This window comes from Chlorocebus sabaeus, chromosome 19 (assembly GCF_047675955.1).
Source record: "Chlorocebus sabaeus isolate Y175 chromosome 19, mChlSab1.0.hap1, whole genome shotgun sequence".
Lineage (NCBI taxonomy): Eukaryota > Metazoa > Chordata > Mammalia > Primates > Cercopithecidae > Chlorocebus > Chlorocebus sabaeus.
This window is the reverse complement of record NC_132922.1, coordinates 24,480,571-24,493,307: the sequence shown is the minus strand read 5'-3', so window position 1 is coordinate 24,493,307 and position 12,737 is coordinate 24,480,571. Positions and strand designations below refer to the sequence as shown.

The window sequence follows — 12,737 nt, the reverse complement described above, 5'->3', positions numbered from 1 at the left end:
CTACATGTCACTGCTCAGCCATGTCGCAGCTAAGATCCAGCCCGTTTATGGGCAGGAAAAATGGGGTCCAGAGACATAAGCAACTCACTCAAGGTGGTGCAGCAGACACAGGCCTCCAGTTTCAAATTCAAGCTCCTATTCCTTTCACTTTTCTGCCATCTTCTAGACACTGAAGATACACACAAATGCCTTCCAAGAGCTGGTTCCTGCTGGAGAAAAATTCCATATGACATTGTTTTCAAACTCTTTTTTTTTTTTTTTTTGAGATGGAGTCTCACTCTGTCGTCCAGGCTGGAGTGCAGTGGCCGGATCTCAGCTCACTGCAAGCTCCGCCTCCCGGGTTTAGCCATTCTCCTGCCTCAGCCTCCCGAGTAGCTGGGACTACAGGCGCCCGCCACCTCGCCCAGCTAGTTTTTTGTATTTTTTAGTAGAGACGGGGTTTCACTGTGTTAGCCAGGATGGTCTCAATCGCCTGACCTCGTGATTCGCCCCTCTCGGCCTCCCAAAGTGCTGGGATTACAGGCTTGAGCCACCGCGCCCGGCCTTTTTTTTTTTTTTTTTGAGACGGAATCTCACTCTGTCGCCCAGGCTGGAGTGCAGTGGCCGGATCTCAGCTCACTGCAAGCTCTGCCTCCCGGGTTCACGCCATTCTCCTGCCTTAGCCTCCCGAGTAGCTGGGACTACAGGCGCCCACCACCTCGCCCGGCTAGTTTTTTGTATTTTTTAGTAGAGACAGGGTTTCACCGTGTTAGCCAGGATGGTCTCGATCTCCTGACCTTGTGATCCGCCCATCTCGGCCTCCCAAAGTGCTGGGATTACAGGCTTGAGCTACCGCACCCGGCCTTGTTTTCAAACTCTTACTGAGGACTGGGTCAAAATCGAATCAGGCTGATTTGAAAGCTAGAGAATCCTCAGCTCAATTCGCAGCTCAGCCACTTCCTGCTTGAGGGGAATTTTCACCAGTGAGTTCCACCTGAGCCTCAGTTTTCTCATCTGTAAAATGGTTGCATGGTGCAGTGGTTAAGACCGGATTTGGACCACCTGGATTTGAATCTTATTTATACCACTAATTAGCCTGTGACCTTTGACTTGTTACCCAACAGTTCTGTGCTCCATTTGCCTTGGATATAAAATGGGGATGATGACCAGGCATGATGGCTCACGCCCGTAATCTCAGCACCTTGAAAGAACGAGACAGGAAGATCACTTGAGGCCAGGAGTTCAAGACCAGTCTGGGTAACCTCAGGGTCCTCAGGACCCTGTCCTCATAAAAAAATTTTAAATTAGCCAGGCATGGTGGTGCACACCAGTGGTCCCAGCTACTCGGGAGGCTAAGGTGGGAGGATCACTTGAGAGGGAGGTCAAGGCTGAAATGAGCTGTGTTCATGCCACTGCACTCCAGCCTGGGTGAAAGAGTGAGACCCTGTCTCAAAAATAAAAATAAAATGAATTAGGGATGAAGATATAACATCTGTGTTTTAGGGTTGTTGTGATAACTAAATGAGTTCATAGATATAAAACACTCAGAATGGAATCTGGCTCAGAGAATGCACTCAGTAAATATTGTAAATGTTGGCTGTTTTGGTCACGATTGTTATTACCTTCAAGGACTTTGCGGGAGGATTAGAAATAATATATGCAAATCATCTAATACAAAATGGTTGTGCAAATATTTTGGAAATGAATTAAATGATGAGTTAATATGTTAACCATGCCAGGACACCAAAGCAGTGGTTCTGAGCCCTTGCCAAACTTTAAAATCGCCTGGAGAGTTTTTAAAAGAATACTCTGGGTGACTAATTAAATTAAAATATCATAGGGGGCAGAGCCAGGGCACAGGATAATCCAAGGCCACTCTAGCACTTAGCCTGGGGCTCCTGCTCCTAGGTCAGCTGTCAATATCCTCCTTTACAAATCCAGGTCTAATGATTTATACTTTATCCACCTTCTACCTCCCCAGGGCGAGGACAGTGTTTAGCACAGGTTTGGTACCAGGAGATACTTGTGGAATACATAGAGGATTGATTTAGTGTTAAGTTACTTGAAGGAAGGCACCATGTTCACCTTGCTCATCATTGTATGCCCGGCGCATACAATGCCTGGCACACAGAAGGTGTCCAATAAATATGCGTTGTATTAATTAATCTGTTAATTTATCAAAGAAAATTTCCAGGGAAAGGTTCATGGGGGAATTCTTTTGAGTTGCCACTGCCACCTGCTGGTCATTTTGCTGCACTGCAGGTAATACAGTAGGGATTTGTGTTCTCTGAAAGGAGCTGCCAATATCAACAAGAAAAAGCAGGAAAGTGAGGCTTCTCCTCTGCGCTTTCCCCAGCACAATTGAGATTACATTGGGTTGCAATGACCCGATAACTGCTCTCTGTTCCCCACTCGACTGAGTTCTGGGAGAACAGAAACCATGATTCTCTAATTCACTACTTCATACCCAGCTCCTAGCACAGGGATGGAATATTGGAGGAACAGAGTCTACAGTCTAAAAAAAAAACAAAAACGAAAAAACCGGAGAGTGTATTCTGGACTCTAGGAGTTCAAAAACTATAAAGTGTAGTGCACCGGGCTGCATTTCCCGAGGAGTAGGAGTATTAGATACATTACGGGAGTACCCGCGCGGCTTTAAACAGTGTCCAGATGAACTTTTTGTGAGTCGTTTGGCTTAGAAAATTAGAAAACTTAAAACTGACATGTGAAGCCTCTGATTATAAGACTATTATTATTTAGAGTTAGGCTAAATTATATAGTGCAATCTAAATAGGAAAACAAGTCAATAGAAATTTACAAAAATATATTAAAGAGGACAGGTGTGGTGGCTCACGCCTGTAATCCCAGCACTTTGGGAGGCTGCGGTGGATGGATCACTTGAGGTCAGGAGTTCGAGACCAGCCTGGCCAAAATGGTGGAACTCCGTCTCTACTAAAAATACAAAAAAAAAAAAAATTAGCTAGGCGTGGTGGCACATGACTGTAGTCCCAGCTACTCAGGAGGCAGAGGCAGGAAAATCACTTGGACCCAGAAGGCTGAGGTTGCAGTGAGCTGAGATCATGCCACTGCACTACATCTTGGGTGACAGAGTGAGACTCCATCTCTCTCTTTCTCTCTCTTTCTTTCTCTCTCTCTCTCTTTCTCTCTCTCTCTCTCTCCATATATATATATATATACACACACACACATATATGTGTATATATACGTATTAAGTAAACGACAGTACAATTGGTATGAAAATATGACAAGAGTTATAAAAGTCATAAAAATAATCAGTGTGTATTGGGTGCTCACTATATGCTGCCCATCTCATGTGCATGAGCTTATTTAATTCTCATAACAACGCCATGAGATAGCCCATTTTCAAGATGAGGAAATTGAGGCTCAGAGAGGTCAGTTGTGCTCACAGGCATACAACTAGGATCTAAATCCTGAGCCCTTGGACACTTGAGCCCAAGTGCTTCTACTCTGCAATTTGCCTTTAAATGAAATGATGTGAGGTCTTTCAAGAAACATTGATTGGGCTCCTATCCTGTACCAGGCTGCCAAGGATGCAGCGGTGAGCTCAGCTGGGTTGAGGACAAAGACTTCCTAAGGATATTTTCAGAGGAATCATTAGAACATGAATGGCACTGGGTTTATAATGTATAAACGTTCATTATACCATCTATGTTTATTGTAAAATAATGCAGACCCACCCTGCATTTAAAAAAAAAAAATACAACAAAGCACGGGCTGTGAAAATAAAAATAAAATTCTCCCTTCCTACAGCCCATCCCCAAGGCACGCTCTGCAGGGTTAATGATCCCTTGCCAGCCCTTTTAGGTCTCATCCATAAACACATAATAGAGTGCGGCCTTGGAGAGAGCCCCATGATTGATTTAAGCAAGGCTTTGTGATTTGACTCTGGGCTCAGACACAGAAGCATTGGCTGCATATCCATCCTGCTCTGGAATGCCAGGGGGTAAACTTCAAGTATACAAATGACCTTCAATTAGTGGAAGGATTAGCCTTGGCCAAGTGTCAACTGAACCACTTATTGCCTCATCTCTGGGAATCTCGTGGCAAAGGAAGTACATTCAGCATCTCTGCCTCTCTCGCTCAACTATTCCAACAGCCACTTCCCTTGACTGCATTAGCGGTCTTCTCCAGCCAGGGTCTTCTGAGTTTCTCTCTTCTATGGTACCTGCCATTTTTAATTACATTGTCCATTTACACATTTGCTTGGCCCCTTAGAGCATGCAGACCATGAGCGTTAGAGGGCAGGAACGGTGTCAGATTCACCTCCTTACCCCATTGCTGGACGCATTGCTGGGCGTGGAGTAAGCACTCATGAGATATTTTCTGAATAAATGCATGGATGCTCACCAGAGCTATCTATGGTGTCATCCAAGATGCAACTCCAGCTGCACAGTGACCTGGAAAGTCTCTTTCCACAGGCTACTTCTGGGCTAGATTTCAAGGGTGGGAAGGAAACAGTTCATAAGTCCCAGTGAAGACTGCTATCGACGTATAAAGGAAAACCCTTCAACCTCAAGACTAGAAGCCAGATTCCTACCCATCCACCCACTGGAGGAGATCAAAGCCCCGATTTTTCATGTGTGGTGATTACTGTGACTCAAACATACTCATCAATTGATTCATTCATCTTTTCATGGGAAAAGTGATATATTTAAATGCCTACAAGGCCAGGCAATAGGGAGTGGCAGAGATTGGGGCCAAAGTAAAGAATATTCCTGGTCTAATAGGGAAAGCCAGTTCTCAACTCCAGCCACTCATTGCCATGTAACTATGTGAACCCAGTATTGCCCAATCTTCTAATGTTTCAGAAGAATCCAGAAATCTAAGTTATTATTTGAAATCTCCTAACTTGTGAAAGCTCGGTAACTATTGTTTTAGGTGACATTGCTCAAGCTAAGTAGAGCCCAGATGTAAGTCATGTTCACAGAGAAAAGGGTTCTAGCTGGGACCTATATTGTACGGTGTGCCTTGAACCACAAGTACCGTAGGACCAGGGATTATATCTGTTTTACTCACCTCTGTGTCCTTGGTACTACTTATGTTGTTGGCACGTAGTAATTGCTCAATAAACATTATTTGAGTAAATAAAAGAATGCTTTCTGTGAACCAGGCATTGTACTGGGTATGAGCATAATATGAGTTTTAAGCCTGGGAAAGAGGTGCCAGAAAAGATTCTGAAGTTATGATGGTGATAAGACAGAGTTCCTGCCTGCCTTTGGGTAGCAATCTGGGTCTTGAAGGGATGCTTGAGAATCATCTTGCAAAATAAGATGCTTCAAACAACACATGTTTATTATCTGACAGTTTCTGTGGGTCAGAAATCTGGGCATAGCTTAACATGTGCACCCATGTTCATAGCAGTATTGGTCAGAGTAGCCAAAAGGGGAAGCTACCTAAGTGTCCATAGATGGATGAACAAAAAACAAAATGTGGCACCTGCCTACAATGGAGTATTAGTCAGCCTTGAAAAGGAAGAATATTTTTGACACATCTTACAACCTAGATGAACTTTGAGGACATTACGCTAAGTGAAAGAAGCCAGTCACAGAAGGCAAATACCATTTGATTACACTTACACGCGATAACTAGAGCTGTCAACTTCATAGAGACAGAAAGGAGAATGGGGGATGCCAGGGGCTAGGGATAAGTTGTTTAATGCATATAGAGTGTAAGATTCGCAAGACGAAAAGAGTTCTGGATATCAGTTGCCCAAGAATGTAAAAGTACACTAACCTACTGGACCGTACACTTAAAATGGTTAAGATGGTCAGTTTTATGTTATGTGGATTTTACTACAATTTAAAATTTTTTAAATAATAAAGTTTATAATGTTTTCGGATTTGTAGTCCTGTGTGTGAAGCAATTTGCTAGCTGTCCATTCCATCCAGGTGCTGAAAAAAGACTAGATTTCACCTGGGGCCTGAAATGGATTAAACCTGTAGGTTCAACTCTCCAATAAATACTGTGTGATCCAGCATCTTGGGTGGCTGAGGCAGGAGGATTGCTTGAGCCCAGGAATTTGAGACCAGCTTGGGAGGCATAGCAAGGCGCTGTCTGTACTAAAAAAAAAAAAAAAAAAAAAAAAAAAAAAAAAAAAAAAAAAAGCCAAGTGTGGTAGGACACGCCCTTAGTCCCAGCTACTCAGAAGGCTTAAGCAGGGGAATTGCTTTACCCTGGGAGGCTGACGCTGCAGTGAGCCGGGGTTGCACCACTGCACTCCAGCCTGGGTGTCTTAGGCTACCAGAGGCTTTGTATCTGCAGCTGAAGAGAGTAGTCACCAGATGGCAGTGTGGGCTTATTTTTAATAGTTGGAGCCTTTTATTGCATTCCTTCTAAATCCCAGGCCCTGAGCTTCAAGCTTGTTCTAACAGGCTCATCTCCAGTGAGAGAAACAGATAAATAATTCAATACAATACAGTGCATGCAGTGCTGGAAAAACTAAGAAGACTGACGACTCAGTTGATGGTAGGAGGCATCAAGGAAGGCTTCCTGGAGAAGGAGAAATGAAGACTGAGTGTTGAAAGACAAGACCTAGTCATGATGGATGCGCAGGTTAGGTGTCAGGTGAAAAGCAAGGAGAAGATTTCATAATTAAACACCCCCACCGTCCATCATTTACTAAGCACCTATGACATGCCAAAAACATCTTACGCATTTCTTTATCTATTTTAGTTCTCCAAATTCCTGTAAGATAGATAATACTTTGATCATCATTATGCTAATGAGGAAACTAAGGATCAGAAAGGTTATGCCACTTGCTGGCGATTGCACAGCTAATAAGTAACAGAACTCGTATTTTAACCTTGATTCCACAGCCAGCTTCATTCTACCTTGCCCATATGTAATCTGTGCCCAGAGGTGGAAGACAGAAAGGAGAGTTTGAGAAATAGAAAACAGTCTGACGCGAGGTGGGGATGCAGACAGAGGATGCTGGAGAGGCTGACCAAAGCTAGATTCACACAGATTCTGAGCAGGACTCCCCAAAGATTTACATCATCTCATCAGAGCTCCTTCTGGCTTGCATTTCAGCGGAGGAGTCCCTGGCATGTGACAACCCAGGGCTGCCTGAAAATGGATACCAAATCCTGTACAAGCGACTCTACCTGCCAGGAGAGTCCCTCACTTTCATGTGCTACGAAGGCTTTGAGCTCATGGGCGAAGTGACCATCCGCTGCATCCTGGGACAGCCATCCCACTGGAACGGGCCCCTGCCCGTGTGTAAAGGTAAAGAAACCTACTCACCACACAGGGTCCACGGGCCCTGGAGATGTCAGGATTGGCTCACAGGAGTTCTGAACTTGCTCTAAAAAGTTGGACTAAGAGTTCGAGACCAGCCTAGGGAACATAGTGAGACCCCCATCTCTATTAAAAAAAAAAAAAAAAAAAGTAGTTGGGCACACACCTGTAGTCCCAGCTACTCGGGAGGCTGAGATGGGAGGATCACCTGAGCCTAGGAGGTCAAAGTTGCTCTGAGCCTTGATCATGCCATTACACTCCAGCCTGGACATAGCAAGACTCTATCTCAAAAAAATTAAATTAAATTTTAAAATAATAAAAAGCTGAGCTACTGTACTTCATTAAATCTAAGATGTCACCACTAAAAAAGAAAAAAAAATGTCGCCAATTACACTATGACACAATGTCTTCTCCTGGCTTAGAATTTTTATTTTTACTTACTAAAGGAGCTTTTGGCCAGGCACAGTGGCTCACGCCTGTAATCTCAACACTTTGGGAGGCTGAGGCAGGCAGATCACTTGAGGTCAGGAGTTCAAGACCAGCCTGGCCAACATGGTGAAACCCCCATCTCTACTAAAAATTAAAAAAAATTAGCCTGGCATACTGGTGCATTCCTGAAGTTCCAGCTACTCGGGAGGCTGAGGCAGGAGAATCACTTGAACCTGGGCGGCGGAGGTTGCAGTGAACTGAGATCACGCCACTGCACTCCAGCCTGTAATGACACAGTGAGATTCTATCTAAAAATAAAAATAAATAAATAAATAAATAAATAAATAAATAAATAAAAAGGTCTTTAAGCGTTAAGCTTTTTATTATATATCACAATTATGAAAATGTTGAAATGAAAATATAAGCAGCCTAGGCGCAGTGGCTCACACCTGTAATCCCAGCATTTTGGGAAGCGGAAGTGGGAGGATTGCTTGAGCCCAGGAGTTCGAGACCAGCCTGGGGTAACATGGTGAAACCATTTATACAAAAAAAATAATAACAATAATACAAAAATTAACCTGACATGGTGACATGTGCCTGTAGTCCCAGCTACTTGGGAGGCTAAGGTGGGAGGATCACTTGAGCCCAGGAGACAGAGGTTGCAATGAGCTGTGATCACACTACTGCACTCCAGCCTGGGTAACAGACTGAGACTCTGTCTCAAACAAACAAAGAAAATACAAGCAAAAATAAACTGGTTCCAGTGTATTTAAAAGTTCCCCACCTTCAAAGTCTGGCACTTTTGATTTTCTAAATTATTACTAAATTTTTTGGTAGAGACAGGGTCTTGCTATGTTGCCCAGGCTGGCCTAGAACTCCTGACCTCAGCAATCCTCCCTCCTCTGCCTCTGAGTAGCTGGGATTGCAGGTATGAGCCACCACACCCAGCTGTAGAATCATTTTTTACTCCAGGTCTTCAACATTAACCTTCACTCAATATTGCTCCTGTTGAATGTCATTCTGTACTAAAATATGTATACATTTACATACATACATGTATATGCATACATATACATACATATGTGTACATATATATATAGCTCCTGTCCCATTAAAGCATCAAGGACGCAGAATTCAGTAGGAATGTCCATAACGAACTAAAGTCTTTGATACAAGGGGCTTGCAGTTACATTGAGGCAGGGCTGGGACGAGGTTGAGGCAAGAGAGGTGCCTGAGGCGAAAAATGTAAGGAGGTGACCAAGTGTCCCATAGAACAGCCTTTAAAAAAGAGTCTCCGTACACTTCTCGCCCTAGATGCCTCGCCTTGCCCTAGTCCCTGCCCTGTGAACCAGCCTGGTTTTTGTTTGTTTGTTTGTTTGTTTTTGTTTGTTTATTTGTTTGTTTGGAGACAGGGTCTTGCTCTGTTGCACAGGCTGGAATGCAGTGGCGTGATCATGACTCACTGCAGCCTCAATCTCCTGGGCTCAAGCAATCCTCCCACTTCAGCCTCCCATGCGGCTGGAATCACAAGTGCACGCCACCATGCCCAGCTAAATTTTTTTATTATTGTAGAGATGGGGATCTCGCTATGTTGCCCAGGCTGGTCTCTACTCCTGGCCTCAAGCGATCCTTCCACCTCGGCCTCCCAAAGTACTGTGATTACGGCGTCCGACCTCTGCCTGCCTTTGACCCCTGCTTAGAGAACACTGCTTAATTATTTCCCACCTCTTGCACCGCCTTCTCACAACCAATTAGTTCCCATGGGTTAGGAGTGTTCTCCCACTGCCTACGGGGTGATCTCCCAGGGTGCTGCCTGGCATTCTGCAAACCCTGATACTCTTACGCCCCACGTTTGTGCACACGGCGAATCATGAGCGCCACCTGGTGGCAGTTATTATTACACACTATTGCTTTAAGCCTCGCCCCGACCTCCCAGATGGTGAAGTGAGAAAATTGCATCTTAGAATCCATTGAACACTCATCACTAAAATTAAGTTGTAACACACTGAGTAAAATTTGGATTCGTTTATCTGGATCTTTGAAGTGCACAGTCAGTCATAGTAACGGAAGTATGTTCAGTGTTTTAGGCCAGTGGATCTTAACCTTTATTGCATTAATGCCCCTTTGACAATCAGGCAAAGGGCACTGAATTTGCCCTCCAGAAGGAACAGAAGCGTGAAGTTTTATGTCTCTACTTCGGAACCCATAACTCCAGTGGATCCCCAAATGCCTTATTCATGAACCCCAGCTCTGAGACTTAAAACTACTTTCCCAGCTAGTTTGTCCACTCTGAGGTATATTTCCAAAAGAAGTGAAAACAAGTGTTCAAACAAACACTGTCTATGAATGTTTATAGCAGCACTGTTCACGATAGCCACAAGATAGAAACAACCCAAATGCCCCTCAACTGATGAATGGATAAACAAAAGTGTGGCAGAAAAAAAGGGAATATTATTCAGCCGGAAAAAAAGGAATGAAATATTGACACATGACACAACACGGATGAACCTCAAAGCCATTATGTTAAGTGAAGGAAGCCAGACACAAAAGGTCACATGTTTTAAGATTCTGTTTATAGGAAACCTCTAGAATAGGTAAATCCATAGAGACAGAAAGCAGAGTCGTGGTTGTCTAGGGACTGCTTAATGAGTATGGGGCTTGTTTTGGAGATGATGAACATGTTTTGGAACGAGACAGAGGTCATGGTTGTGCAACACTGTGAATGTGCTAAATGCCCCTGAATTGTTAACACTTTAAAATGGTTAATTTTACGTTATGTGAATTTTATCTACCTAAAAGAAAAAAAAAAAACAAAAAACCCTGAATCGCCTCATTTAAGTCTTATGACCACTAAAATAGGTGAGTCATCTTACCTGTTTTACAGATGTAGAAGGAGAAGCTCAGAGAAGTTAAGTGACTTTCCCAAAGTCACACAGCTAGTACAAGACAAAGCTAGGACTTGAACCCGCATCTCATGACTGTCAATTTCCCACTTTCAGGGCTACTAAGAAAGACCCCCAACCAGCCAATCACCACAGCGTGGAAACCTAGGTGTGTCCACACATTCCCGAATCTACCCCAGATCTCCCAAGCCAACATCATTGAGAGGCGGGCCTGGAATAAACATTTTAACAAGCTCTCAAATGCACCTTGAATTTGAGAACCATTTAAGGCCGCGATTTCCAAACATTTAGTGCAGACATAAACGGAGTCCTGAGCCCTTTCCCCTGAGATTCTGATTCACTGCGTCTGAAGCAGGACCCAGGGACCCGTTTAACCGCACAGGTGAATTGTGTCATCAGCCAAGTATGCGAAACACTAGCATAAGGGATGCAATTTAATCTTACCAGGTATTAAGCAGGGGCTCATCACATGAATGACAATGACTTATATAAGCAGTTCTTTTTTTTTTTTTTTTTTTTTCCCCCCCCCGAGACAGAGTCTCCCTCTGTCGCCCAGGCTGGAGTGCAGTGGCGCGATCTCGGCTCCCTGCAACCTCCGCTCCCGGGTTCATGCCATTCTCCTGCCTCAGCCTCCCGAGTATCTGGGACTAGAGGCACCTGCCACCACGCCCGGCTAATTTTTTGTATTCTTAGTAGAGAGAGGGTTTCACCGTGTTAGCCAGGATGGTCTCAATCTCCTGACCTCGTGACCCGCCCACCTCGGCCTCCCAAAGTGCTGGGATTACAGGCGTGAGCCACCGCGCCTGGCCTAAATTTATTTTTGATAGTACAGGAAACCTGCTTTGTAGAGCTTAAGTATTGGGAAGTTCCTGAGTAAAGATTGCCTGTAAACCCTGTAACTGCCATATGGACATTAATTGAAGTTAATTTGACGTTGTTGAGGAGTTTTCTGCAGGGGAGAAAACTTAGCAGGATTTGTTTCTTAATGAACCTTGGCCGGGCGCGGTGGCTCACGCCTGTAATCCCAGCACTTTGGGAGGCGGAGGCGGGTGGATCACGAGGTCAGGAGATGGAGACCATCCTGGCTAACACAGTGAAACCCCGTCTCTACTAAAAATAAAAAAAATTAGCCGGGTGTGGTGGCGGGTTCCTGTAGTCCCAGCTACTTAGGAGGCTGAGGCAGGAGAATGGCGTGAACCCGGGAGGCGGAGCTTGCAGTGAGCCAAGATCCGGCCACTGCACTCCAGCCTGGGCCACAGAGAGAAACTCTGTCTCAAAAAAAAAAAAAAAAAAAAAAAAAAAAAAAAACTCAAATAAGAAAACCATGGAAAGGGCCACTTTGGCCTGGACAACGTGTTTGTATCTGCCACGTGGCTTTTTAAATTCTTCTTGGATTAATTGCGAAGGTATCTCACGGAACAAGTAGAAGAAATCAGAATTTCAAATGGAAGGAGCAGAGTTTTCCTCTCTCCTCCATCCCTTTCTTTCTTCTGCGGAAGCCAGTGATGATCACTTGAATTTCCAGTGTCACACCTTTCCCTAGGCTTGTACACGTAGATATACTTGGAAAGAGAGAGGGATGTTTGTTTTTGTTTTATAGAAAAAATAATAATAATAACCTGGGTGTGGTGGCTTACACCTGTAATCCCAGTACTTCGGGAGCCAAGGTGGGAAGATCACTTGAGCCTGGGAGTTTGAGACCAGCCTAGGCAAAATAGTGGGACCTCATCTCTACAAAAAAAAAATCCAAAAAATTAGCCGGGCATGGTGACACGCTCCTGTAGTCCCAACTACTTGGGAAGCTGAGGCAGGAGTATTACTTGAGCCCAGGAGGTTGAGGCTGCAGCGAGCCATGACTGCACCACTGCACTCCAGCCTGGGAGAGGGAGCAAGACCCTGTATCAAAAGAGAAAAAAGGGAGGGGGGTCCATATCATGCTGTACTCTGTGTTTTACTTATTACAAATGTAGCACCATGTTTTTTTTTTAATTGCCACCCATCATTCCACACTTTGCCTGTTCCCCAGTGCATTCAGTCCTTCCTCTGTTGATGGAGACATCAGTTCTCTTCCAGTTTTTTGTTTGTTTTGTTTTGCAAAAACATTCTTGCCCATGAATCCTCGGATGCTGGCACTTTTCATCCTGCAGG

At 44.3% G+C, this 12,737-nt stretch overlaps 1 protein-coding gene across 6 annotated transcripts in view; it reads left to right on the top strand.

Moving 5' to 3' along the window:
* SEZ6L (seizure related 6 homolog like) overlaps nt 1-12,737 on the top strand; it is a 213,546-nt gene that overhangs the window by 190,780 nt on the left and 10,029 nt on the right. For all 6 annotated transcript variants that reach the window (XM_007975230.3, XM_007975228.3, XM_007975227.3 and 3 more), the window contains one exon: nt 7,051-7,245. In XM_007975230.3, the coding sequence (XP_007973421.2) occupies nt 7,051-7,245 (195 nt within the window). The remainder of the gene's footprint in view (nt 1-7,050; nt 7,246-12,737) is intronic.